General features: G+C 39.8%; 2 protein-coding genes and 1 non-coding gene across 5 annotated transcripts in view; 1 reads left to right on the top strand and 2 right to left on the bottom strand.

Annotated features, from left to right (window-relative positions):
- Positions 1–1,374, bottom strand: part of BORA (BORA aurora kinase A activator) — a 28,762-nt gene extending 27,388 nt beyond the window's left edge. The window contains exon 1 of one of the 2 annotated variants that reach the window (XM_049647061.1): positions 1,183–1,374. In XM_049647061.1, the coding sequence (XP_049503018.1) occupies positions 1,183–1,320 (138 nt within the window). In that variant the 5' untranslated portion in view covers positions 1,321–1,374. The remainder of the gene's footprint in view (positions 1–1,182) is intronic. The other variant, XM_049647062.1, reaches the window with a different exon arrangement.
- MZT1 (mitotic spindle organizing protein 1) lies at positions 810–19,238 on the top strand. 2 transcript variants are annotated; one of them, XM_049647066.1, is made up of 3 exons: positions 810–1,156; positions 11,537–11,682; positions 11,877–17,474. In XM_049647066.1, the coding sequence occupies exons 1-3, from the start codon at positions 1,084–1,086 to the stop codon at positions 11,913–11,915; spliced, it is 258 nt and encodes an 85-aa protein (XP_049503023.1). In that variant the 5' UTR covers positions 810–1,083; the 3' UTR covers positions 11,916–17,474. The 2 variants fall into 2 exon arrangements, with proteins under 2 accessions (XP_049503023.1, XP_049503024.1); XM_049647067.1 differs by lacking the exon at positions 11,877–17,474 and adding an exon at positions 17,481–19,238 and having other exon boundaries at positions 817–1,156.
- Positions 19,239–25,484: 6,246 nt separating this feature from the next.
- Positions 25,485–25,620, bottom strand: LOC125934225 (small nucleolar RNA SNORA42/SNORA80 family). The gene has a single exon (XR_007461273.1). It is a non-coding gene; the product is annotated as a small nucleolar RNA SNORA42/SNORA80 family (small nucleolar RNA).
- Positions 25,621–27,472: the final 1,852 nt, after the last annotated feature.

Below are 27,472 nucleotides of genomic sequence, written 5' to 3'. Positions count from 1 at the left end.
AAGTTAAGTGGCATATAAACAGCAGTCAGCCAAATATGAATGTGTTCAGGATCGATCTGAGGCAACTAAATGTTAACAACAGACACAAAACTCTTTTCAACTAAAGGACTTACACCTATGGTTTCTTTATTTCACATCTCGAAGCATTTTGAACAACCTTCGGATATCCCAGCAATTGCCTATTAAACTGCAGTTACTAAACAACAGTTATTTACAACAAGCAAATATGAGACGAGGAAGCCTGTGCACGGGTGCCTTTCCTCCACATTAGCACCAATCAAATAAGTATGACTGATGAGGGCTAAGAAATTAACCGCCTTTGGTTGCCTCTCCTCAAACATCCTCCTTTCGCCGACTTCCAGGATAGAAGGCGAGACTGCATTGCTTTCAGTCATCGGGGGATACGACCGTGGATAAAGAATCCACTTCTTGGAAGGCTGAAGCAGCTGGTTTCGTTGGGTGAGGAGCAGGGTGGACACTCAAGCCAGTGTCACCCCCCAACCCTACACGATCATACTTTGGCGTCCCCCCCCCCCCAACTCTTCCTCACCTATTCCCTCGCTGCTCCCATTCACCCCGGGGAGAATGGGCAGGTGGGTTCCGAGAAAGGAAAAGTGATCTCTCCAATTCCAGACAAGAGGAAAGGCCAGGGACTATAAAGAACATACCTAGTGGTGTGTGTAAAAAGGAAGCCCCCCAATAGGCGACTCCAGGGCGCTCCCGAGGGGCCAGGCCAGCTCCCACGACAAGCACAGACTCTTTAACTCCCCGCTTCCGCGCTGTCTTAGGCCAACCAGGGCACGGGCCTTGTGGGGAGCTAGCCAATCGCGACGTACCGCTGTCCGCGAACCAACCAATCGCATCGAGGCCGCGTAGTAAATTCGAATGGCAACTCCTCGCTTCACATTCCGCGCTGAGTAACGAGGCTCCAAATTTAAATCAACGCAGCCTCACGCTGGCGACGAGCGCGAGGGGCGGAGCCTGCCCGGCGTGAGCTGGGGACGCGCGGTGTGATTGCCCAGGAGAAAGGAAGGCGCTCCAGTTCCGGGTCAGGCCCTTTTCCCGCCTCCCTCGGCCTCCGCCATGGCGAGTAGCAGCGGTGCCGGAGCGGCGGCGGCGGCGGCGAATCTGAACGCGGTGAGGGAGACCATGGATGGTGAGTGCCCGTTTCTCCCCCTTTACCTTGTCTCCGTTTCCCTTAGCCAGGCCTCCCAGGCGACGATGAGTCCAGAAGGACTTTAGGTCCACTTCCTGCTCCAAACAGCATCTTTGAGGGTTCTCCCAAGGGACCCGCCAGGGCCGTAGGGCTGATGGCCCCATCCTTTGGGAGTTGTCTCTTCGTTCTTGCGTAGTTTGTCGCGCGCACGACGTTCGGGCCCCCACGTCAGCCCGGCACGCGCTCCGTGTTTACCGCGCGCCGCCCCCTCCCCGCGCGCCACGCCCCTTCGCTGCGTCGGGTCCTCTTGTCCTTTCCCCCCTTGCAGGCCTCGGGAGCCGTTGTCGCCCCACGCACCCACTTCTGAGCCGGACGTGGTGCAGAGTCCCCTTTCCTTATAGTCCCGAGCGAGGACAGTCTGCAGGTCTGTAAGCCCCTTGCAGACAGTGGCCTTGTGTGTTTGGTCACCTCTGTGTCCTTTGTCTCTTAGTTCAGTAGGCGCTTGTTAGGTCAACCCCTTCATAACTGCTCTGTTTCGTCCTGGATCAAGTGACGCCCGTGTCTGAGGCTGTAGGTGTATTTAACCTGTTTTCGCGCCCGCAAGCAAGCGGGCGTAAAGCCTGCGCACACGTGCTAGACGTGTCTTGGAGTTACCCTTTCTGTTCTCTCTACTCTCTGCCGGCTCGGCCACTTTGTACTCCTGGGGGTGAGTTTAGACAAGCTACTTAAACATCATTGAGCCTGCTTCTTTCTTTATTCTGTGTAAAATGAGAGCACTTTCTCCTGAGGTTATTGTGAATATTTAAGACAACCAGGTAAAGGCGTATCAAAGGCGATCAAAAAGTAGTTACTTTTATTTTTATGTTATGTTACGTGTACATCCCACTTGCAGAATCCTTTGTCTCGCATCCACCTATGTGTGTTTGATGGATGTTAAAACATTGCGTTTTTGACATTTTCCAGTGGATACTGACATCAGTCTCCATCTTTATTGAACCCTAACTGTGGTGTGCAGTTCTCACTAAGTCGTGTCAGCCTTCCCGCTGTATCTCCTTGTCTGCTTTACTGTAGGGCCCCACTTAGTGATTCAGCTGCTTCTTATGGGGGCTTCTAATAAGGCTTCTTGCTTTTTCTGTACAGGTTGCTGCTTCCGTTTTATTGTTTTAATGTTTATTTGTTTTTGAGACAGAGAGACACCACATGAGCAGGGAAGGGGCAGAGAGAGAGGGAGACACAGAATGTGAAGCAGGCTCCAGGCTGTCAGCACAGAGCCCGATGCGGGGCTCGAACTCATGAACTGTGAGATCATGACCTGAGCCGAAGTCGGACGCTTAACCGACTGAGCCACCCAGGCGCCCTGCTGCTTCCTTTTTAAAGAACTACTTATATTATTAGAATCTTTGCATCTAAGTTTTTACTTATCAAGAATCTATTTGGTGTTTCTCCGAAACGTAGAATTCGGTTCTTAACACCATTTTCAGCTTATTTCCCGTTCTTTCTCAGTGTACCACAGCATATTAGTTTTATTTTGTAAGTGGACTTAAATACATAAGAAGTGATATGTGTATAACATTACAGGTTTCCCCAGCTTTCCGAAAGCAGAGTGTTCTCATGAAACTTTTCCTAAGCTGAAATGGTATAAAGTGAAGAAGCAGTTAGTATTAACTTCTATGGAAAATTTTTTGAGTGTTCTCAAATCCAGAAAATAATCTTTCTTAGACTTTTCTGATAATTTAAGACACATCTTGTTAACAGGTATACAAAAGAAATAGAGATAAAGCACATGTGCTCCCGGTAATAGTTCAAAGCTCTGGCAGCTTGATGGTGAGATACTGAGTGTAATTCCTGGGGAAGGAGCTTGGCAGTGATGCTCAAAATGCTGGGGTTACATGCTAATGGCTTGCTGCAAACAAGCACTGAACACTATTTTCACTTTCTGCCTTTTTTTTTTTTTTAACCCTCTTTGGATTTCTTTTGGTTAGCAAAAATAGCTATTAATATAGATCTTTCGTAAAAGCTAAGTGGAGACGAACTTTCAAAAAGTGGGGCGATGCTGGTTTTGTTTTACATCTTTGCTTGGAAGCCAGTGGGTTTTCTAACCGAATGGAGAGTAAGAGGCCTCACTTCCTGTTAGTTTTCTTATGTTAGCTATGCTCAGGTCCTTATTTATATGGCCATAGAATCCCATTTGAATGGAAAACTCACATTTTATTGCTGGTGGAATTGCCGATGTACAAATGAGAACTGATTGTACTGGTTGCATCAAGATTTTTACTGAGAGAAGTGTGTGTAAAATGATTATTGAGAGTATAAGCATGTGAAAAAGTGAAGAAATGACGTTTTTTTCTTTAAAGTTTATTTTAAAGTTTATGTATTTGCTTTGAAAGAGAGCTCTCTGCTGGGGAGTGGCAGAGACAGGGAGACAGAGTGAATCCCAAGCAGGCTTCATACTGCCAGCACAGAGCCCGATGTGGGGCTCAAACTCCTGAACCCTGAGATCGTGACCTGAGGCAAAATCTAGGGTTGGACACTTAACCGACTGAGCCACCCAGGCGCCTCATAAAGTCTATTTATTGAGAGAGCACTCACACACAGGGGAGAGGGAGAGAGAGAATCTCAAGCAGACTCTGTCAGTGCAGAGCCTGACACGGTGCTCGAACCCACAAACCGTGAGATCTTGACCTGAGCCAAAATCAAGAGTCCGATGCTCAACTGACTGAGCCACCCAGGTGCCCCTGACAGATTGTTTTAAAAATAAAAATTCAAAGAGAGGCTATGTGACTTTGAGAATGCTGCTCCTCTATACACAGTTTGCCCACAAACCTCAAGATAGAAAGGCCCCAGGTTGGCACTGGATCACCATTTGTTAAATGTGGCAGCTAGGGACTATTATGTCCATTAGAACTCTAAACTTACAGAAAATCCCTGCCATATGTCATGCCATAATTAGAGTCTAAGACAGTCACATAAAATGTGAAGTTGAATTATTGCGAAGTTAACAGAAAACTATATTTTCCATGTTGTCTATAATAATTGAGACACAAAGGTAAACACAGTGACACACTATACATAATTGACCATACACTGAATTGGACAAGTTTACATGTTGTCATTTTATAATCCCATCTTCCTTCACATTCATTCCCAGAAATAAAACTTTAGCTTGCCCAACAGGCTAGACTGAACTACCCAAGTAGCATTAATATATGAAACTCTGTTAATGTGGGGTTTCCCTGTATTTATATCCACCCATGAGAGCCAAAAGTTTTTGAATCTGACTTCCCTCCTTCAAGGTCTAGTATATTTCTCCTCATTTTACTCCTCTAGAGTCAGCTAATAGTAATTTAATCTTTTAACGGATCTGAATGATGTTAGGGTTGTAGAACTCAGCTATGAACATTTTTATTTTTATTATGAAATAAACGCATTTTGATGATACTTCAGAAGCAAGTAGACTTTATAGTTTATCTGTGTGGCTCACTCTGAAAGGAACCTGACCGATTCTGGTCCTAATTTAGTATACGGTCTTGTATCAGTCCCCTGCTCTCATTTTTAGATTCTTAACATTCTCTCCCAGATTCCTTCTTTAAAATGTCAGCCTTTTCCAGATGCCTGGGTGGCTCAGTTGGTTAAGTGTTTGATTTCAGTTCAGGTCGTGATCTCACAGCCCATGAGTTCGAGCCCTGCGTCAGGCTCTGTGCTGACCGCTCAGAGCCTGGAGCCTGTTTCAGATTCTGTGTCTCCCTCTCTCTGCCCACTCCCACTTGTGCTCTGTCTCTTTCTCCCTCTCCAAAATAAATAAACATTAAAAAAAATTTTTTTTAATGTCAGCCTTTTCAGCTACCCCTCTCTCTGTCCTCCAGTGTACTCAGTGACCTTTTTTGCTTTTCAGCGTTTTGAAATTTTAGATACTCTTTATTGATAGTTTCATACTTTGAGTTTTGTTTTCCTATATTTTCTTTATGCCTCCAATTATTACTGGTAATTATGGTTTTTAACAATTGTGTTAAAAAAAAAAACAAAAACTCCTTTATCTTTCACTGTAGTGCTGCTTAGTTATATACCAGGTAGTCAGCTAGAAAAAGGAGTTAAGAGAGTTCACAGTGTACAAGGCGGCAGTGTCAGTGAAACAAATGTATATTCCTTGCTGTCAGTCTAATTACTGATGGGAGAAATAAACCTAGCAGTCATTTTTCTTTCTTTGACCTTCCCTGCCTTCTTTTCTTTACTAAGCCCTTTCAATTCTTCCTACATCTCAAATTGAACCACTTGTCTCTATCCTGTTCATGCCATCTGCCATTCTATCACCAAGATTGCAATAACTTAGGACTCTCTTTCCAAGATCTATTCCATACTATGCAGCCAAAGTCTTTTAAAAATGAAAATCTGCTTGTATACTCCCGTTTTTATATCTTGCCAAAGTTCTAAAATCTTCAGTAGAGCCTTAGTGTGTGTTCATGTCTATCTTTTCTCATATTTTACACCTATGCTCCCCCTGTAATTACATTGCCTTTACATGAAGAGCCTTTCAGATCTATGAATTTATTCTGTGAACTTACCAAGTTCTGTCTAGCACAGGAACTTTTGCACAAGCTGTTTTCTTCACTCTCCCTCTCTTTGCACTTTTTCCTGCCTCTGCATTATTCAGGTTGTCTTCACCCTTGAAGTCTAAGTTTAATTGTCACTTTTTCAGAACAAATCTTTCCTAAACACTGTCACAACTAAGTAGGATGTCCTTGTAATTTGTTTTGGAGGTATGCTTTTCTTGTCCCTGTTTCCCTTTTAACAAGGATCAGTTATTACTTCAATATCTATCTCACCTACACCATAATTTCATGAGGACTGGGACCATATTTACCTTTTTCATAACTATATTTACAGCAGTAACATAGGCATAAAATGCATGTAAGTACCAATTACACAGTAGGCACTATAGAAGTACTTATTACCGACAGGTTATGAAGTTAGGAAGTAAAGATCAACATAAATCTCATAAGCAAGCTTAAAGGAAAGAAATACTAGTACTGAGATGGACCTGAAAGAGAGCATGGAATTACATAGAAAAAGGCAGAGGAGAAAAGCATGAACAAAGGCATGAAGAGCAAGCAGAGCATTTATGGATAGGGGTCTACCAGGAAGAGAAAACTGGAGAGGAGAATTTGTCGCTATCAGTTAATGATGATGGTGATGATAATGTTGGCGAGTTGGAGTAGGGTCAGAGTATGTGTTCTGGTTTTCTGCTGTCATGTAACAAACCATCCCACGGTTAGTGAAATAAAACAGCAACACTTGTTGCTCACAGTTGTGTACTTGTCTCTCACAGTTCTGGACATTGGCCAGTCTTGTCTGGGTAGTTCTCATTGGGGGTCTCTCGTGCATTGCAGTTAGTGCTGATTCTGGAGTCATCCCAAAGCTTCTTCACTCACGTATCTTCTTTTTTTTTTTTTTTTTTTTTTTGAGTTTATTTACTTATTTTGAGAGAGAGAGCGTGAGAGCAAGCAAGCGGTGGGGAGGGGCAGAGAAAGATGGAGAGAGAGAATCTGAAGCAGGCTCTGCACTGTTAGAACAGAGCCTGACGTGGGGCTCGAAACTCACGACCTGTGAGATCCTGACCTGAGCCGAAATCAAGAGTCAGACACTCAACCGACTGAGCCACCCAGGCGCCCCACTCACATATCTTCTAGTTGACACTGCCTATTAGCTGGGCCTGCAGCAGGTCTGTTGTCTGGAACATGTGGGTTTGCTCCCAGTTGGTGGCTGGGTTGCCAGGGAGAGTGTCTCAAGAGAGAGCCAGGAGGAAGTTATATTATCTTTTTAAGCCTAGTGTCAGAAGTCATGCAGTGTCGCTGTTGAGAGATGCAGCCTGTGAGACCTGAGCATACCTGCACATTCTTGCTCTGGAGGCCAAGAAGGCAAGGCCCTGACTGTTCTTTCTTCCTGCTATTTCTCAGGGAAATGTTTACAGTGACCAATGTGAGGAATGAGGTAACATCTATTCTACTTCAAGGTAAAGAGCAGGCTTGCTAACTGCTTACAGTAAAAGTAGGGATTTTCCATGCTTATTGTTCTTCTGTGACTGTAGTCTGGCAACATAATGTACTCTCTTGCTATGTAAAAAGGAAAACTACCTGGTTATTTCAGTGTTTGCTGAAAAGGTATTCATAAGACTCAACACTTTTTTCCTAATTTTAGAGTCTTAGCAAAGAAGACAGTAAATGTTACACCAAAGGATAGCTATATGAAATCACCATCATCCTTAACATGAATGTTAAAAGCATTCTAAATAAAATCAGAAATACCTGCTTTCACTGCTTTTTTTAAGCATTAATAGGAAAGTTTTAGCAGATAGTGCAGGATAAGAAAAGGAAAAGACTGTTAAGAAAGATGTGAAACTATTATTTGTAGGTAAAATGATTATCTATTAGAAAACACAAGAGAATCAACTGAAAACCGAAAAACTTCAGTAGAGTTAAAGATGACTGGCTACAAAATAAAAATAAGTATTATGAGCATATTATGGGTATCTGCACTAATCACTTAGAATATACCAAAGCAAGGTAGAATGAATTTGTGAAAACAATCAAAACTAAAAATTAAAGAAATTAATGATTCACTATCAAAATTGATGATGATTGAGCACTTGCCGAAACTTTCTACTCCAAGCATATAAAAAGGACCGGAAATAATACTAACATGCAATTATCAGCCCAGCAATGTTTAAAAACAAGAAAGGAAGATCTCCTGGTTAGAAAGAGAGGTTTTCCCCAAAGAGAAGAGCAGATGGGCACCACAGCAGGAGATTGGGAATGAAACCTGACAAAGCATGCTACCCTGCCCGAGAGAAGCTGGGGCCAGAAATGTGCCATCTGCCATGGCCAGGGATTGGGAAGGACCGTCCGTGTGTCCTGTGGGTCTGGAGCCAGGGTGTTTCCACCAGTCTGATCCAGAGGGCTGGGGCTGGCGTGACACTACCGGTCCAAGAATGCTTCTCCAATTCAGGACATCAATAAAGATCTCCTTTGGAAGATGAGCTTCCAACCAGAAGTCACAGAAGTACCTAAGGTAGATGAAAAACATAAACAACTCACATACAAATTGAAAAAGAGGGAGAAAGTTTAGTAGTAACAGGTAACTCTTTTTTTGAGCACTACCAGATGCCAGTGGACACGGCATTCTGAGTATGTCCTGTAATCCTCACAATGATCCTGTAAAGTATTATTACCCCACTTTCACAGAATGATAAAATAAAGGCATAGAAAGGTTACCTTGCTTACTAAGTAATGAAGGTGACATTTGAACTCACCTAAGAGGTACTTAGCCTCTAGAGATCAGACACTTAAGCATTCTCTTTTCCTGCTGGCTTATACTTAAAGAAACAGAAAACACAAATCTCAAAAATGGCCAAAGATAAGAATATAGCTTCAAATAGGTAAAGGCAGAAACAACAGTCATGAAATAAGTGGTTATAAAAAAGCATGTAACTATGAAATAAGAACAAGCAGAGGCACTGGGTCACTCAGGGTTAAGCGTCCCAACTCTTGATCTCGGCTCAGGTCTTGATCTAACAGTTCATGGGATCTAGCCCCACGTTGGGGCTCCTTGCTGACTGGGCGGAGCCTGCTTGAGATTCTTTTCTCTCCCTCTCTCTCTGCCCACCCCCACCCCCACTCCCCACCGTTATTTGTACTCTTTCCTGCTCTGTCTTTCAAAAATGGTTAAATAGAGGTGCCTGGGTGGCTCAGTTGGTTAAGCGTCTGACTTCAGCCAGCTCATGATCTCAGGGCTTCTTGAGTTCAAGCCCCTTGTTGGGCTCTGTGCGGACAGCTCAGAACCTTGAGCCTGCTTCAGATTCTGTGTCTCCCTCTCTCCCCGCTCCCCACTCGTGCGCACACACGCGTGGTCTGTCTCTCTCTCTCTCTCTCTCTCTCTCTCAAAAAGTGAATAAACATTAAAAAGTTTAGATAAACTTAAAAACAACAAGCAATTCTGAGGGGAAATTAGAAATCTCAAAACAGAGTTAGTGAAATAAATTCAACATAACATGAATTACAGCCTACATACAACTGAAGAGCATTATTGGTATGTTGGCATATCCAGACTGAAGAAATGAAATGGAAAGGGCTGTCAGCTTCCAGCCATGGTGGAGGAACAACCCGGATTTACCCTCCTGCCTGGAAAACAACAACAAAACCGATACAGAACAATGGTTTTCAAGACACTGGACATCAGGCTGTGAAGGAAAGTGATCCTAAGCACAGTAAATGAAGTGAGCCCAGTACTTTCCTGTTCTTGGTACCTTTAGAGAGTTCCCAGCAGTTGGGGGGTGTTGTGAACCCAGGTAGAACTCAGTGGACCCCCTGAGTTAGCAAAAGGAGGTTATAGAGTCCAGGGAGACCAAGGCAGGTAGAGTTTGCAAGACAGAATACCTGAGAGGAAAGAGCTTACAGAGGATTCTGGAGATCAGGAGAAGGGTCCTCCTCAAATATTCAGAAGAGCATTGACTAGCACGTACGTATGAGGAAAGTACCCCAAAAGCTAGAAAAGGCATCCAAAAGAATTAGAAGGAACAGTACGCCATGCTTATACAAGGCTTCTCTCTACCAGCCAGAATGGAAAGCTTCATAATTCACGAGGCATTGAGTATAGTACTCAGGAGCATCTTTCCTCAGTGATGAGGAACAGTTAGCTGTGCACTAAACAGGGCTCTAATCCTGACTATGTAAATCTTAAATGACTCAAACTGTTTTCAGTTAACTGCATCTCATTACAAAACTTAAGAATATGTACAGAAATACTTATCAACCAACAAGGTAAAATTTACAATGTCAAGCATCTAATAAAAAATTATTAAGTATACAAAGCAGGAAAATGCAACCAACGATAGGAGAAAATTGAATCAGTTGAAACAGACCCAAAATTGGCACAGTTTTTAGAATTATCAAGACAAGGACCTTAGAACTGTACTCCATGTGTTCAAAAAATTAATTAGAGGCATGGGAGACATTTTTTAAAAAAAACTTGAAATTCTGGAGATGAAAATGAATGTCTGATATAAAAAGGTGAAAAGGGTCCATTTCATGCACATTGTGAATAGTGTAATAGTTTTCAGAAGGAGTTAGACTTAATGGATCATTCAGTATTGTTAACTTGTCCATTCAACACCGTAGTTTTTATGCAATGCAAGTCAGAATCCACCTGGAGTTTGTTTTTGGAATTGATCAGGATTTTTAAGTTCACTGAGAGAACAAAAAAGCTTACAAAAATGAAAGATTACAAAGAATCTTGAAACTTCTACATGCTGATAAAAGTTAGTAATTAAATAAGATAGACATGCAACAAATCCATAGGTAAATGGGAATTTACTATGTGATAAAGATGGCATCTTAATTGAATGGTAAAAATATGAGTCACTCAATAAATAGTATTGAGGCAGTGAACTTATTTCAGATCCTATTTTCCACCCAACTCCAGGGAGTTAAATATTTAAATGTTTATAGGTGGGCAGGAAATAAACTTTGAAGTGATGGAAGGATATACTGATGGATAATTCTATAATCTTTGCATGGGGAATAACCTTCTAAATATAATGCCAAGAGAAAATAATATAGGAAGCAATAGATAATATGTTGGCCATTGACTTAACAAATTCTAAACATGCTCTGGGGAACAACCACCATAAAACAAAATTTAATGAAGCCAATGTATTTATATTCTGTGCTGCTTTTTGCTAGTGTTTCTCATGTCAATTACTTTCATAAACTACAATAAAATGAAGTAACTATAAAAAATGAAGTTAAAAAATAAACTTGTTTTTTACTATTAGATTTCAATAGACATGATTCCGTCAAATTGTAGACACTTCTAAGCACTTTTAAAGCCTTAAATATGTACATTACTGAACAATTCCACTTCTAGGAATTTATCCTAATAAAATGAAATTAGTATGTACAGATGCTTATCACAGTATTACTTCAGTGGGGGAAACATGAGACCCACTTAACTCTTAAAATAGAGTAGCTAAGTAATGTATGGTGTTTTCATATAATGGGATGTTATGTGACTAAATTACATTGTAAAAGGTTACTAAAAAATGGGGAAATGTTTAGAATAATCCTGATTATGATGCATATACTTAAGATATTAAGTGAGTGGTAGAATATAAATCACAGTGTAAAATGCAGTTATGCGGAGGGAGGGTGGTGTAAGTCTGTTTTTGGTTCTAGGACTAAGTAAGAGCAAGACAGTATACTTGACAATTTCAAAATCTAGGGATGCTGTGCTAGTTCTTTGATATTGTGCAGTATTCTATGAATTAAAAACAGTAATGTGTGCATATTTTGAAATGTAATTTTTTTGAAGTTTTCTCAATGTCTTTTTCAGTTCTGTTGGAAATTTCAAGAATTTTGAATACTGGCTTAGATATGGAAACTCTGTCTATTTGTGTACGTCTTTGTGAACAAGGAATTAACCCAGAAGCTTTATCGTCGGTTATTAAGGAACTTCGCAAGGCCACTGAAGCACTAAAGGTTAGAGATTTGTATGTTAGTTCATTGTAAATAAAAATACTTTTTTATTTTTTAATGAATTTATGTGAAAGATCCTAGTTAAATATTATTAAACTAACTTCTGTCACCATTAGAAATTCTGAAAACCAGGATCTTTGTAGCATATGTTCAACTACAAAAATTGCTACTATCGTGGACCATGTTGTCTCTCACAGAAGTCTCCAGCTGTGTTTAGAATTTTCCTTGCGTTGTGACTAAAGTTGTGTCTGTGCCCAAAAAGATGTGTTCAAGGCCGGTACCTGTGAATGTGACCTTACTTGGAAATAATGTATCAGCAGGTGTAATTAAGGTGAGCTCATAATGGATTAATGAGCGATGTTCTTATTAGACAAGGAAAATTTGGACCAAGATACACAAAAAGAGTGCCATGTGGAGACACAGACAGACATGGGAGAATGGCTTGTGACAGTGGAGACAGAGAGAGTGGTGGCCAAGGATTGTTGGCAGCCATCAGAAGCTAGGAAGAGGCAAGGAAGGATCTTCTGCTAGAGCCTTCTGACTCCTTGATGTTGGACTTCTAGCCTTTAGAACTGTGAGAAAATAAATCTCTGTTGTTTTCAGCCACCCAGTTTGTTTGGAACCTGGTGATGGCAGCTCTAGAAATCTAACTCAGATTTCACTTTTAGAAAGTGGGGTGCTGTTGTAATAAACACCTACAAGTGAGGAAGTGGCTTTGGAATTGGGTGATGGGTTGAGGTGGGAAAATTTTACACCACTTAATAGAGCCCAGATTTCCTTGAAAAAACTTGGTAGAACTGTGGACATTAAAAGCAGTTCTGGTGACGGCACAGAAAAGAGAGGAGAGCTGTACAGAAAGCTTTATTTGTCTTAGAGAATACACACATTATTATGAACAGAATGTTGCTGGAAATAATGGCCATTAAAGGGGCTTCTGTGAGACCTCATGAGGATCATATTATTGAACTCTGGAGGGAAGGTTGTCCTTGCTATAGAGTGACAGAGCACTTGGCTCAATTATGTTTTACTATTGGAAGAAAAATAAAACTTGTAAGTGATGAACTTGGATAGCTAGCAGAGGAAATTTCCTAGCAAAGTGTGGAAAGTGCAGTCTGATTTTTCCTTTGCTACTGAAAAATAAAATATAAGAGGAATAAGAAATCAAGGAAGGAACTGGTAAGTCAAAAGGAACCACCACTTGATTTGGAAAATTATCAGCCTTACCCCACAGCATGCTCTGGAGAGAAGGCCCAGGGTGTGGATTTGGTAAGGAGATTATGTGCATGACTCCTAGATGCAGTCAACTGTCTGTGCACAGAACACTGCCAGCCTGACTGAAAGCAACCGGGACAAAATGAAAGAAGGCTAGGGTTCTTAAGGAAGGAAACTAACACAAAAAGGCAAACAGAGCATATTCACAGAGCAAAAATTTATCATAAAGAGACTATCTGTACAGTTCTCACTGCCAGCACCCAGAAGTTCCTGGGAGCTCCCCCATCACTAACGTGTCCTGTTCCCCTTCCAGTAGCTACTGTCCTGACTTTTATGGTAGATACTTTCTTTGAACAGTTTTACTGTCTAACATGGGTCTTTAAACACTGCAGGCTAATTTTATAAAATTTTCGAGCTTGATATAAAGAGAATCTTAGAGCACAATCTTTACCTAGTTCTTCATTTAACATTATGGTCTTTTTTAATCTTTATTTTTGAGAGAGAGACAGAGCATGAGCATGAGCAGGGGAGGGGCAGAGAGAGGGAGACACAGAATCTGAAGCAGGCTCTACCCAGGCTCTGAGCTGTCAACACAGAGCCCTACACGGGGCTTGAACTCCGCGCACCACGAGATCAGTACCCACGCTGAAGTCAGAGGCTTAACTGACTGAGCCACCAAGGCGCCCCCATTTAACATGTTTGAGAGAGTTCTTGTGTTTTGGTTTTTTTGAGTATAGTTGACATACAATGTTACATTAATTTCAGGTGTACAACTTAGTGACTTGACAGATTTATACATTATATGTTCACCAAAAGCTGCCATCTGTCCCATGACATCACTATATTTCTTTATGCCTCGCCTTTTATTCCTGTGACTTATTCATTCTGTAACTGGAAGCCTGTCTCTCCCTCTCCCCTCACGCGTTGTGCCCATCTGCCTCCCTGCTCCCTTCTGCAACCATCAGTTTGTTCACTTTTTATAGGTCTGATTCTGATTTTGTTTTTATTTTTTTGGATTCCACTTATGAGTGGGATCATGTGAGGGTCATTTATGTTGTGTGTAGCTGTAACACAGTCCTTTCCACTGGAATAATCATGCTTCATTACACAAATATACTACTATTTATTTATCCTTTCTACCTTGTGTGGATATTCGATTGCTTCCAGTGTGAGGCTATTAGGAATATGCTGCTATGAGTATAGTTGTCCATGTCTCGTGATGCATATATGCATGCATTTCCTTTGGGTGTGTATTCTAGAAATAAAGTTGCTTGGTTGTTAGGTTATGTTTATCTTCAACTTGAATAGATAATGCTAAACTCTTCTAAAGTAGTTGTGCTAATTTCTGTTTACAGCAGGAGCATACAAATTTCCCTTCCTTGTTCCACGTCTTTGTCAATACTTAATATTGGGAGTGTTTTTAATTTTAGTCATTTTTGCTGGGTATGTGTAGGTTTCTTATATAGTTTTATTTGCATTTCTTCTAATACCAGTGAGGTTGAATGTTCTTACATAGTTTTGGCCATTTTCTTTTGCAAGATAACCTTTTCAAGTTGCTTGCCCATTTTTTCTGGCTTATTTTCCCTTTTTTGCTGGTAGTCTTTCCTTAAGTATTCTGAATGTGAACCTTTTGTTAACTGTGCATGTAAGATTACTAAGTTCTTTTAGTCAGGTTTTTAAATAATTATAAAATCTATTCAGACTTGGGGCACTGGGTGGCTCAGTTGGTTAAGTGTCCAACTCTTGATTTCAGTTCAGATCATGATCTCACAATTCATGAGTTCGAGCCTTGCATTGGCCCCACACTGACCATGCAGAATCTACTTAGGATTCTGGCTCTCCCTGTCTCTCTCTTCCCCTTCCTGTTTGCAGGCACATGCTCCCTCCCTCCCTCCCTCCCCGCCCCCCTCAAAATAAATATTTTAAAAAAAAACAACAAACCGGGAGGAGAATCCTGAAAAGTTTGTAGCAAAGAAGAAAATTGTTAATTAGAACTTTTTCATGTTTTCTTTAAAGGCATTTTTGAAATCTGTATATAATTTGTATTAAAGAAGGAAACAAGTCCTTCAGAACCACCCACAAGATAACCAGTGATATTTGGCAAATACCATTCTAGATGGTATGCTACTTTAAAAATAATGTGAACCACACCTGTCTTTCCTTGATCACTCTTTACTCTTTACAGACTTTAAAAAATTTTTTTTAATGTTTGTTTATATTTGACAGAGACAGAGCATGAGCTGGGGAGGGGCAGAGAGAGGGAGACACAGAATCTGAAACAGGCTCCAGGCTCCGAGCTTTCAGCACAGAGCCTGACGTGGGGCTTGAACTCATGAGCTGTGAGATCATGATCTGAGCCAAAGTCGGACGCTCAACCGACTGAGCCACCCAGGCGCCCCATCTTTATAGACTTTTTAAATGTATGGTTGTTTTCCCCTTTTTGGGTGGTTGCTAGTAATTAATTTCTCTCATACTTTTTCTTTCAGAACTAAAAATAGGGTAAGGAAAAACTGTTCCTATTGTGTTTTCTGCCTTTACCTTGAAATCCTGGTGATTAGAATATAATTGTGTGGTACTTAACTCTATTTTAGAATGTGTAAAATATAAATCGAGGACATCCTGAAATGTTGCAAGGAGCTGTTGGTCTGAAACATCCAGTTTTTCCTTTGTTCTTTAGCTAACTGTAGAAAATTGCAACCATTCTTCATTAATTATTTTGCCTTTCTTTCTCATACATTTGTATATTGATAATGTTTAAGTCATTTATAGTAAAAGTAACTGGTTGTGTGTAACACAATTAGGTCAGTTTCTTAAGCATCAATAGATATGTCACATTATGTGTATCTCTCACAGCATAGATAGGACATTAGGTGCAGTTTTTAAAAAATAGACTTTATTTTTATGAATGATCTATCAACACTGAATTTTGGTATTGTCTCCTTAGAGCTAGTATTTATGTGTAAGTAATCATTCACACATTGTGATTTCAGAAATTCTGGGCAAAACCTACTTTCCTGTATCTTCTACTTTTAGTGCCAAGGGGCCTTGAATTGTACTGTTGATGCATTCCTATGCAGAATAAGCCTTGCCCTTTCTCTTGCAGCTGTCCTGTATGATGATATCTTAGGGTGACCGACGTGTCTCCTCACTGTATGAACGTCTTGTACAGCATGAGGACATTGGAGACAGCTGGGAGAGAAATGAGGGATTCAATAAGTCTTGTGTCCCCACCCATCCTCCCAAAGGAGGGAATAAATGTACACAGGAAAGGGAAGTGTGAAAGACAAGACTTGTTAAGGTTGGTTTTTCCCCAGGGCCAATGCTTACGAGATTTTGGAGTCTCTAATGACAATCTGGTAACTAGTTCTCTAGGATGCCATTACTGTCCTTTCAAACAGAGTAGTGCTACATTCATGTAATGGGAATGCTGTACAGGGTTAATGGTTTGCTTAGTTTAGGTGAAAATACTTATTTCAATGTCTGTATCTTGGAGGAGAATCTCTAAAATTCGTACGAAAATGGAATGCGGCTGGACAAAAAGTTAAAGGTACTTTAATTTTTAAAAATTTCTGTAGTTGTCTATATTATTCAAGTCTTCCTTGAAGTAGATGATACTAAAATGTGGGTTAGGAAGAAGACAAAGTGCCTAAAGGTATGTAGCTAAATCTAACATAAGAACCTATAAAGGTAGAAAGAAGTAGGAAATCTTTTAGAATAAGGGGAATGTTTTTCAAACTAGTTTTCTAATCCTTGTGAATGATAAACCTAAAGAAGCGAAAGGCTAATTAGAATAGCCAACTATCTGGACGAGGTAGGTTCTGTTGATTGCAGAGAGAAGGTTTCAGATTGAGAACTACAATTTTCCCAGCACGTTAAGTGATTTTCATGAAAGGCCTTCGAACTTAGACTAAACATAAAAGCAAGTTTTAATAATGAAGTTGAAACATACATGAATTACAAGTTTACCCTGTATTTCTGAAACACTTGTTTAAAATCATCATTTTCATATTTGGAATTAAGAAATTACTTGTTTAAATTTTTATCTTTTAGAAATCTGTATCAAATCATTTACTGATAATAATATAGTGTCTGGAAATTCCTGCAGAATAATCGGGGAAAGTATACTAGTTGGTGGAATAGGTGAAGCAGGATTAACCATGTGTTCAGTATTCCTTTTGCCCTTTTTTTTCTCTGCCCTGTAACAGAAAGGTCTTTTTCATTCTTAATCCCCTTTTCACACTAAAATGAAACATGCAGAAACAGATAAACCAATAAAGACTGGATAAGGTGGATACAGTGTGTGGACAAGGTCTGCTGTGGGTCAGTTTTTCAAGTAGCAGAATATTTTTATTTTTACGTTAACTGCATTAAGATGATATAACAATTTTCCACTGTTAGCCTAGCAGTCAGTTCAAAAGGTAGTTCTAATGTACTGCAAAAAGTGAAAAACACTGCATTATCCTGGTGCAAGTGGCTTGGTATATGTGGGGGAGGAATTGTTTGTTAATGACAGTACAGTATTGACAAATATATCTCTGTGGTGTCTTTTCCATGATTTTATTATAATGAAACTTACTTTCTTGTTCTAGGCTGCTGAAAATGCGACAAGCTGACTTTCTGGAGAAATCCTGATGAGATATGTCAGGCTCTTCAAGAGGATTTGAAGATTGCATTGTAGTCAAGAATGTACAATGAAATTACTGCATGCAGCAGTGTAGAAACATTTTCCTTTTTAAAAGAATTATAAAACCATAGCTTTATAAATCAGTGGAAAATGGCTTACAGAGAGAACTATCAGATGTGTTTACATCACATCTTACTTTTTTTTAACAGCTCTAATGCTGGTTCATATTTATGTATTCCTTATTTATAGCTCTGATAGCTTTAATTTTCTAAGCAGTCTGTCTATCAGATGTGCACATCTGCTGTGCCTGGTTGAAGTATAGTGGAGCCCATCAGAAGTAATGTAGTAGTTATGACTTGTTGACATTTCCATTATAAAATTTAATTTTGAATTGTTTATGCAAAATAACCGTGGATTCATGTTGTACTGGGTTAAAAGTTGACAGAATTTCAGCCACCTTATTTATGGATTTGATTTAGACTTAGGTATATCAGATTCTTTCTTATAAGAGCATGGAAATCATTGTTTTCATCTGCTCTTTAACAAAGAATATTTAGTTTTTTAAACAAAAGTTTTTCTGGCAGTTAATAATATGAACCAGATTGTTTTTGTATTGACTGAAAAATAAAACTTAGAAACTTAGATTTTAAAAGTAATGGCAGTGCTTAGTTTTATTTGTCATTTGGATTATTTACATTTAATGAGAATATTAATTGATAATATTTTTTTTCTAAGTTTTATACTCTAAACATGATGGCCTAGAAAAATAAAGCATAGTGAAACATTTCCAACAGGCAAAATTCTTTAATTTTATTACAGAAAAATAATTTGAGTGGTTATCTAATAAATCACTAAAGAGGAAGTATCTTTCAACAAATATGATATTTTCTGAAGGAATACATATTTGCAGTCATTAAACAAAAAGTAAATAATCAAATGTTCTATATCAGGAATTGTAAGTATCAACTTTCTAAGGTCATTTTTTTGTGTCATTATTTTTTCCCTGAAAGTTTTAATGAATCAAAGTGATGGTTCAAAATAAATTTTGGGAAATTTACAATAGTGTTAATTCTGCTCCTGTAACAGAATCTCAATGGAATATTTTCCCCCAGACTAATATTTTAATCTGATCTTATTTTAGGTTTTGTTAGCATTCTTTTAAATGATAGTACAAGCATTTACTCTTTAGCAGCTTTTTTCTTCAGACAAAGTAAGGCTTAGTAGTATCTAAGTGGCAACCTTCTGTACTGTTGTAAAAATCTCATCTTTTAATTATTTTGACTTTGAAAGTGGATAACCTCTTTACCAAGGGCACTGGAAGGTCTATTGGCAGAACCTGGTTGAGAGACAATAACGACTTGTGATGCTAAATCATTTATTTGTTAATAAACACTGCATATATTGCATGTTGTTACTTACAAAATCATAAAGAGAACACATTTGTCAGGCTCCAAAATTTGTATATACCCTTAGGCCACAAGAGTTAATAGTTTTATTTATGATTTTGTAGATTAAGTTATTTATGTATGAAACAAAGCAGGAAAATATATTGAGTATGTTTACAAAGAACTTTAATGTGTTACACTTAAATGTAAACATATATTTTTAATGCATACTTAAGTACTATTTAACGAAATCAAAACAAATTATAATGATACAATTGGCAGTGTTATGCATGTTGTCAGTGACAAAAATAAAACCATTTTGGTGGTATTGGCATGTACTTTTGATTTAGTTTATGCTTTTGTGTGTACAACTTGTGTTTCTGTAGGTATTCTTATATTTAGATGCTGATTAGTTACATGTGAATGAAGACTATTTGAGGGCAGACTAAATTTACAGTGTAAAATCAGGCTTGAGGTGTGAAATGGAATATTTTTCTCCTGGTACTTAAAGGAGATAGCTATATTAGCATTGCCCAGGCTTCCCCTGGGTGGGTTAAGCGTCCAACTTCAAGTCCCATGATCTCCTGGTTTGTGAGTTCCAGCCCCTCATCAGGCTCTGTGCTGACAGCTCAGAGCCTGGAGCTCACTTGGGATTCTGTGTCTCTCTGCCCCTCCCCCAGGTGCCCTAAGCCACATTTTATGTATATATATTTTTACATTTTTTGTCATGTTTGTTTTTTTGTGTGTGAGAGAGAGCGCGAACAGGGGAGGGGCAAAGAGAGAGAATCTGAAGCAGGATACATGTTGTCAGCACAGAGCCCGACCGACAAGGGGCTTGAATCCACAAACTGTGAGGTCATGACCTGAGCCAAAATCAAAAGTCAGATGCTTAACTGACTGAGCCATCCAGGCACCCCTTGCCTTATTTTATATTTTAAAATGTATGCAACATAAAATTTACTATTTTAACCATTTTTAGGTTTTACAGTTCAGTGACAATAACAACATTCACACTGTTGTGCAACCATCACTATCTAGAACTTCTTATTATCCAAACAAATTCTACCCATTAAGTGGTAACTCCCCACTTCCCTTTAGCCCATTTTTCTAGGTGAACATTTTTCTACTTTTTTTCTGTGAATTTGACTATTCTGGGTATCTCATATAAGTCAAATCATACAGTATTTGTCCTTTCATGTCTCTTTTCACTAAGTGTTAGGTTTTCAAGATTCTTCCATTATAGACGCAGCTGGGTGGTTCAGTCGGTTAAGGGTCAGACTTCAGCTCAGGTCATGATCTTATGGTTCATGGGTTCGAGCCCCACATTGGGCTCTGTGCTGACAGCTCAGAGCCTGGAGCCTGCTTCGGATTCTGTGTCTCCCTCTCTCTCTCTGTCCATCCCCTGCTTGTAGTCTATCTCTCTCAAAAATAAATGTTAAAAAAAAAATTAAAAATATTCTTCCGTTATGTATCAGAATTTCATTCCTTTTTAAGGCTGAAAAATATTCCATATTAATATGTTTACCATATTTTGTTTATCCATTCATCCAGTGAATATTTGGGTTGTTTCTGTCTTGGCTATTGTGAATAATGCTGCTTTTAATATTGGTATCTAAATATCTAGTCAAGTGCCTGCTTTTGATTCCTTTTGGTATATAGCCAGAAGCAGAATTGCTGGACCTTGTGCTTAATGTGGGATTAATTTTTTGAGGAACTGCCATATTGTTCCATACAGTGGCTGTACCATTTTACATTCCCATTAGCAATGTTCAAGGATTCCAGTTTCTCTGCATCCTTGCCAATGCTTTGTTTTTGTTTCTTTAAATAATAGCCATTGTATAGGTGTGAAGTGGTAACTAATTATGGTTTTAATTTGCATTTCCCTAATTGTTATCTTGACCATCTTTTTATATATACTTACTGGCTATTTGTGTATATCTTTTGAGAAATGTCCATTTGAGTCCTTTGCCCAATTTTCAATTGTTTTTGTTACTGTGGATTCTTTTTACATTCTGGGATGATAATGCTTATCAGATACATGATTTGCAAATATTTTTTCCCAGTCTATGGGTTGTTTTTTCACTTTCTTGACAGTGTTCTTTGCACAATTTTTTAATTTTGATGAAGTCTTATTTAGGTATTTTTTTCTTCTGTTGCCAGTGTTTTTGGTGTCATAGCAGAGGCACCCCAGAATGCTGAGTTGACAGGTGCAAGGCTGTAGCATAATGAAGAACCCAACATGGTGTAAGCTCTGCAGTTCTTACAATCTCTCGGAGTCAGACTCACCTGGTTTCCTGTTCAGCGCCATGATTTTGGGCAAGTTACTACTGAGATCCAGCATCCTTTTATGAAAAAGGGGGGGATTTATCCCTACCTCATAGACCGTGTGTGGAAGATTCTTTGCCATGTACCTGAAACACACTAAATGCTTATTTTTGTACAAACATTCCATTGAGTCAAGAGTGAAGAGCTGTTTAAGAATTCTGCATAAAACTAGGATAGTAGAATAAACTAGGTGCCCACAATGAAATGTGGAGCTGTGCTTCCTATGGCAAGTGACTGAAAACTCCCCCTTTTGGACTTCCTGACTCCATTTGAAATGATATTTTCTTTATTTTCACAGTTATACAGGAAGGAAGATCAAGACATCCTACCAATAAAACTAAAAGATTAATTGAGTGTAAAGTCTTACATAGCTAATTAGTGAAAGGAGCCCATTGGGGATGGAAATGTGTTGGGAGAAGCAGGATTATGAATAATTGCAAAATCTCTATTTTCAACATAAAAAGAGCTCATTGTTCTCAGTTGCTTTCTGATAAACCCGATGGGAATATCAGTGATCTTTGTTCCTGCTGAACACTGAGAACCATCATGTAAAATAGGAGCAAACAGCTGGCTAAAGGAAACCTCAGGCGGAAGTCGGCTTATAGAACATGGTGAGGGAGGAGGGGTAGCCAGGGAGAGAGAATTTGGTAAGGCTTAATTTTGGCGCCAGATGTACACCATTCCTGCTCTCATCTGGCTTTACCTAATAGACACAGAAAGGACTTTACCAACTATGGCCAAGTTTAGAGAGGAAGAGAAGAGTGTTTTCAGTGGACCAAAGACGAAGGGAAGTGCTCTGATGTCACGATCTGCGCTGTTGCTAGGTTGAAACGCTACCATGCAAGGACCGTGGGAGCCCTGCAGTCTCAGGGAAAACTGGTGTGGCCCCAGCCTTCCAGGCAGCAGCCACCAACACGACGCAAATAGGAGGAGAGAGGGCTGTTGTGATGGGTTATTAGGATTCCCATGCTGTTACTTTCATCAGTTCAGAAGGTTTGAGAAAATGTTGGGATGTAGCAGTAAATCTGGTTAACAAGGGAGCCCATAAGGAAAACAAGGTATGGAGGAGAGAGGATGCTTCTCCCTCGGGATTTCTCCAGTCTTTTCTAATTCCACTTTCAGCATTTTGTGCCATCTTTCTTGTTTCTCTCACAGACTCAAGTTGGAACAAAGGAATCCATGCTAAGATGTTGCTAATGATGTGTCTTCCCTGTCTGGGGAGAGCCGAGTCCTGGAAGTATGATTTAACATGAAGGGATGTAGTCAGCTGGACAGCACAGGGCAGTAGGGGAGAGGGTAAGATTGGCAGCTGGAGAGTTTTGAATCATTTGACTGTTGGACCTAACATTTCCCTCAGCCATCCACTGTGAGGCCAGCTCTTAGCATTGGCTAAGGCCCGCCTTGTGACCCACGATAATAAAAAGTGAAGATCGAGCACTGCTCCCTTTGGCTTTGCTTTCATACCTTGTCCTTAGCATCTCATTTCGGGTAGAATTTACTTCTCCTCCTGTTAAGCCCCCATCACTCAGCTCTCACATGTCAGGAGCATTTTTCAGTCTAGTCCAGTAGGGAGATGCTAAACAAATAAGTGGAATCCAGGCTACACTGCACTGGAAACAAGGTAAGAACAAAGTACTGTTACCACTAGTACCAAAACCAACTGGAGATGCCCCTTCATGTACCGTTCTAACGCATCAAATAGGCTTAACATAGTGGTGAAATTATCAAGCCCCACCCCCCCAAAGTAGGGATGGTTGTTATAATTCTTGCATCTCTCAAAAGAATTGTTATTTTATTCTATTAAATATTTGATGCATGTAGTCTATAGCAAATAACTGTGTACCGTCTCCATAGATAAAGGCATTTTAACCACTTCCTTCTCTCCTAATTAAGGTGTAATTTAGGATTGTTCAATGAATCAATCTTTTTTTTTTAATATTTTTTAAAAGTTCACTTATTGTGAGAGAGAGCAGGAGAGGGACAGAGAGGGAGAGAGAGAGAATTCCAAGCAGGCTCCACTCTGTCAGCACAGAGCCCCAAGTGGGGCTCAAACCCATAAACTGACACCATGACCTGCGTGGAAACCAAGAGCCAGATGCTCAACCAACTGAGCCACCCAGGCGCCCCTCAGTGAATCAGTAATCTTATCTTTAAATTGAATACCTTATTCACAGTATTTCTCAGATTCTCACACTTCTCTCCATCTATATATAGATAAATTTTGACACCAACTTATGAAAAATCAATCCCTTGTCCCTTGGGGGCCATCTTACCCTCAAGGAAATTCCTATTCTTGATTCTTGAATTCTTGCCCTTATCACCATACATGTAGTGAATGCTCAACACGTATTTACCAAATGAGTGATGTAACAATCATACATTGGTGACAATAATGTTCACATGAAATCTTGCTGCAGTTATTAGTATTCTTTTTCCAAAAAGATCCTGAAAAAGCTTGTTGTTGAATGGTGTATTCCATCACTGAACTTTGACATTCCATTGTTCTTAGGTTTATGGTCCTTCTATGTCTCAATAATTTCCTGGCTTCATGGTCAGATAGAATTGCCCTAAAACTTTGGGCATCTAGCTTCTACAAGCTTACTTGGTGGAAGCAGGATATTTCTACTCTCCTGTATTTTCCCCTTGAAGCGGACAATAAGCTTCAAGAGGCAGGCATGGTATCTAGCCTGGCACTTGGAACATCGTAGATGCTCAATAAAATGTTTGCAAATGGAATGACTAAGTTCCTTCATTTACTCCTTTCTTAATGTCAGGGCAGGCTACAGAGTCACATCCCATACATTCTGGGGAAAGTGGAGAAGAAGTAACAGTTTGGCACCTGCTATGTGTCAATCACCAGGCTGGATGCCATACATAGATTACTTCATGTAATTTTTACAGCAACCTTGTGAAGTAGGAATTCCAACTTTACAGGTCAAGAAACTGAGGCCCAGAGAGGTCTGTCATGAAATATATATGTGCACAGGAAAATTTTCTTATTCCTAGAATATCTGTTCTCTTCCTATTGCTTGATCAAATCACACCCAACCTTCAAGAACGAAAGTAAGACTGTTGGAAATTCATTCTTCATGGATGTCTTGTGTTTGTATCCATCTTCTTAGTAAAGACATTGACAACTTTTGGTGTGGGCTGTTTTTTCAAGGGTGTTTGTATAGCATACAGCGTTGAACAGAGAGAGATCTCCTTCTGGGAAAGGACAGATTTGTTTCCTTACAGGTTAAGAAGGATAGTGTCGCCTTCCAGGGCAGATTGGACAGGTTTGCTAACAACCCCTTTGTAAGACTGGGGTTTTCTTACCTCAGTGCTCCTCAGCTATGATACAAACCCATAGAGTGTGCTGCACCCCCTTGGGCTGCTCTGTGCCAGTCCTACAGGATTTGGAGGGCCAGGAGAACCAGTGTGGACACAAAGTCCCTATGGGCTGCTATACTGTGAGTAATAAAGTCCCTTATCTCTGACCGAGGAGTTTTGTGTCCTCTTCAAATACCTATGAAAATGATAGACTAACTTTCCAGCTTGCAAATTGGGTAAAATCTTAGCTTTTTTTCATAGTTCTTGACAAAGAACTTCCTCCTTTGGGAAGTCTTTTCTGACTATTCCAACTTCTAGCGATATCTCTAACACACATTTGGCAGGAAACCCAACTGCTGAGTAATGTATTTATGAACATTTTTATTACCTCACACTTGATTATTCTCTCCTAGAGGACAGAAACAGCCACTTAGACCTCTTGATAAGTAGCATTTTTCTTGGACATAGAAATTGGCTCTCATTTCATTAATTGTAATTCATTAACATGTATTGAATGTCTATTAAGTGTAAAACATTATGGTCAGAATGTTTAGGTAATTATTTTCTAACGGGTGCATAAGTGCCTTGAAGATGGACATCATATCTAATAGTTCTTTATCCATTATAATTCTTTGTGTCTCTCATTCTCATTCAACAAATATTTATTGAATGTCTGCTATTGTAGGTGGTAGGTTAGTTGCTGCATATACAAATGAATGAGACTTTCTACCTACAACGAACTCATGGAAACACATACAATGCAATACAAGAAGGAAGTCCAGTGACAGGAAAAAAGCACACATTATGGGAACATGACAAAGGGCCACTCAATAGGGTTTTCATTGTATCAGGGTGGCAGTTGGCTTTTCCACTTCTTGGGATTCTCAGCAGGACATCGTGCCCAGCAGATACTGAAACAGTTTTTGGTTTTTTGGTTTCTGTTTTCATGCTGTACCGCCCTCTTCAGTGCTCACAGCCCACCATTAAGGAGGCTGAACAATGGTTCGAGGCTGCACATTCCTCTGGCAGGGGTCCACAATGAGAGGCCCCCAGAGAAGGCCTCACCATGGGCTGAAACAAAGTGTCCTTGAGGGAGGGGGGTGGAGAATGATAATTCAAAGTAAAAATCTTGGTCAAATGCTGCTCTGAAACTTGTGTATATACTCCAAAATAGCCCATCAAAGATTGGCTGGCCTGTATTAAAAATGGTTGCCAGCAGGCTCAGGCTCCAGTTCTACCTATTTAAAAAAAGATATATGCAACAAGTATGTTTAAGTAAACAAACATATATTTAAGACCTAGAATACCACTAAGGACTAGAAAGATGCCCAAAGCATCTTCCCTGCCCTTCAAGACGTTCTCAATCAAGTGAGATAGACACAGAGAAGCATCGTCTAAACCTGCACGAGAGAGCATGAGTTCTGAATAGAAACTAGGGGTTACTATCAACAAGCTGTGGGAGTTTATTCTGCTGGGGACCAAGGGAGTTTCTCGCAAGGGATGGCATTTGAGCTGGTGTTTGAAAGGTGAAAAGAATTTCCTTAGGCAGAAAACAGTAAGGCAGCTCAGGAAAAAGCTCAAGCAAATGCGCATTCTTTAAAAATAAACAAATACATGAATTAATAAAAGAAGAGTTCAGGGAATGGTTAGTAGAACGGCAACTAGAATGTAGAGCATGCACAAAACTGAAGGTCAGAAAGGAAGTTCCTTTCAGCGCCTTCCACAAATATTTATTAAGCACCTGCTGGGGCAAATAGAGTATGCTTAAAAAGAGATAAAGATAAAGACCTAGCTCGCAACCTAATGAGATAGTTTAAAATAGTAAATGCCAGCAAAGCACTAAACAGGGAGGATCTTGAATGTCACCCTAAGTCACTCGGGTGTTATTCCTCAGGCAGAGGATGCAGTGAATGATTTTATCTGACTTGTGAGGCGGAGGGTAAGTCTTCGAAGCTGTGTGAAGGAAGGTTCACAGGGGTGAGAGATGGAGTCAGGGAGAGCAGTATGGAACCTTCTGTAATCATCCAGGGGGAAAACAGGAAGGGTCTGAACCAGATGAAGATGAAAAGAGAGCAAAGACACAAGACTGATGAGGATAGAATCCTTTGATGGCTGACTTAACAGAGGCGTTTATGAAAATGAGGTCAAGCCTCCTATTCTGGGAGATAGAGAGGATGATAGAGAACAGTCATCTGATAAAATATCCTGAACTGATAAGATCTCAAAGGTCTTTGTATTAATTAACCAATGTCCATCATACCTTATTTTATTTAACTATTTGGTCATAATTTTAGACTTAGTATCATATATTTTTAAGGCAGTAGAGGTAACTTTTTAGGAGTTTTTAGGAGACCAGTGTTTTTCAAGCGTCAGGCCCATTTGTGAATCATGAAGTCAATTTAAAATGTTATAAAATAATACCAAAATAAGTGAAATAGAATAAAGCAGAACAGAATGTAAAATAGAGTGATCACATGGAAAGGTTATTACTTTGAGGAACGTGGCTTCTGTTTTATGTACGCAGAATGAGTTGCAATGTCAAGTACGTGTGAGATGCAGTTTAAAAAGTTTGAAAGCCACTGATTTAGACAGTGTCCAACAAGCCATCTCTCTCAACCTTCTCTCCTCCAGTTTACAGGATTTGAATATGGAACAGAAAGGGTTGGACGGACTTGAGATATCATTTGTCACTTTGACAATAAATGCAGTGGTGCTGGTATTTTGTTTGGAGCCCATGGCCTCCACCATTTTTACAGAAAGCCTGAAGCACCCTCTACATTATTGTCGGCAGCCCCTTTGGCATCATGGGGAATGAATGCCAAGGATGACCCACATCTGGTCCACCAGCAGATCAAATCAGAAACAGGGAGAGAATATATTGTTCTGTTTTCTTCTCTTGAGATTTCAAATAAGGCTTTGCCAAATATTTTAAGAC

Source organism: Panthera uncia (genome assembly GCF_023721935.1).
Source record: "Panthera uncia isolate 11264 chromosome A1 unlocalized genomic scaffold, Puncia_PCG_1.0 HiC_scaffold_16, whole genome shotgun sequence".
In the NCBI taxonomy this organism is placed as follows: Eukaryota; Metazoa; Chordata; class Mammalia; order Carnivora; family Felidae; genus Panthera; species Panthera uncia.
This window is presented reverse-complemented; position numbering and strand designations above follow the sequence as displayed.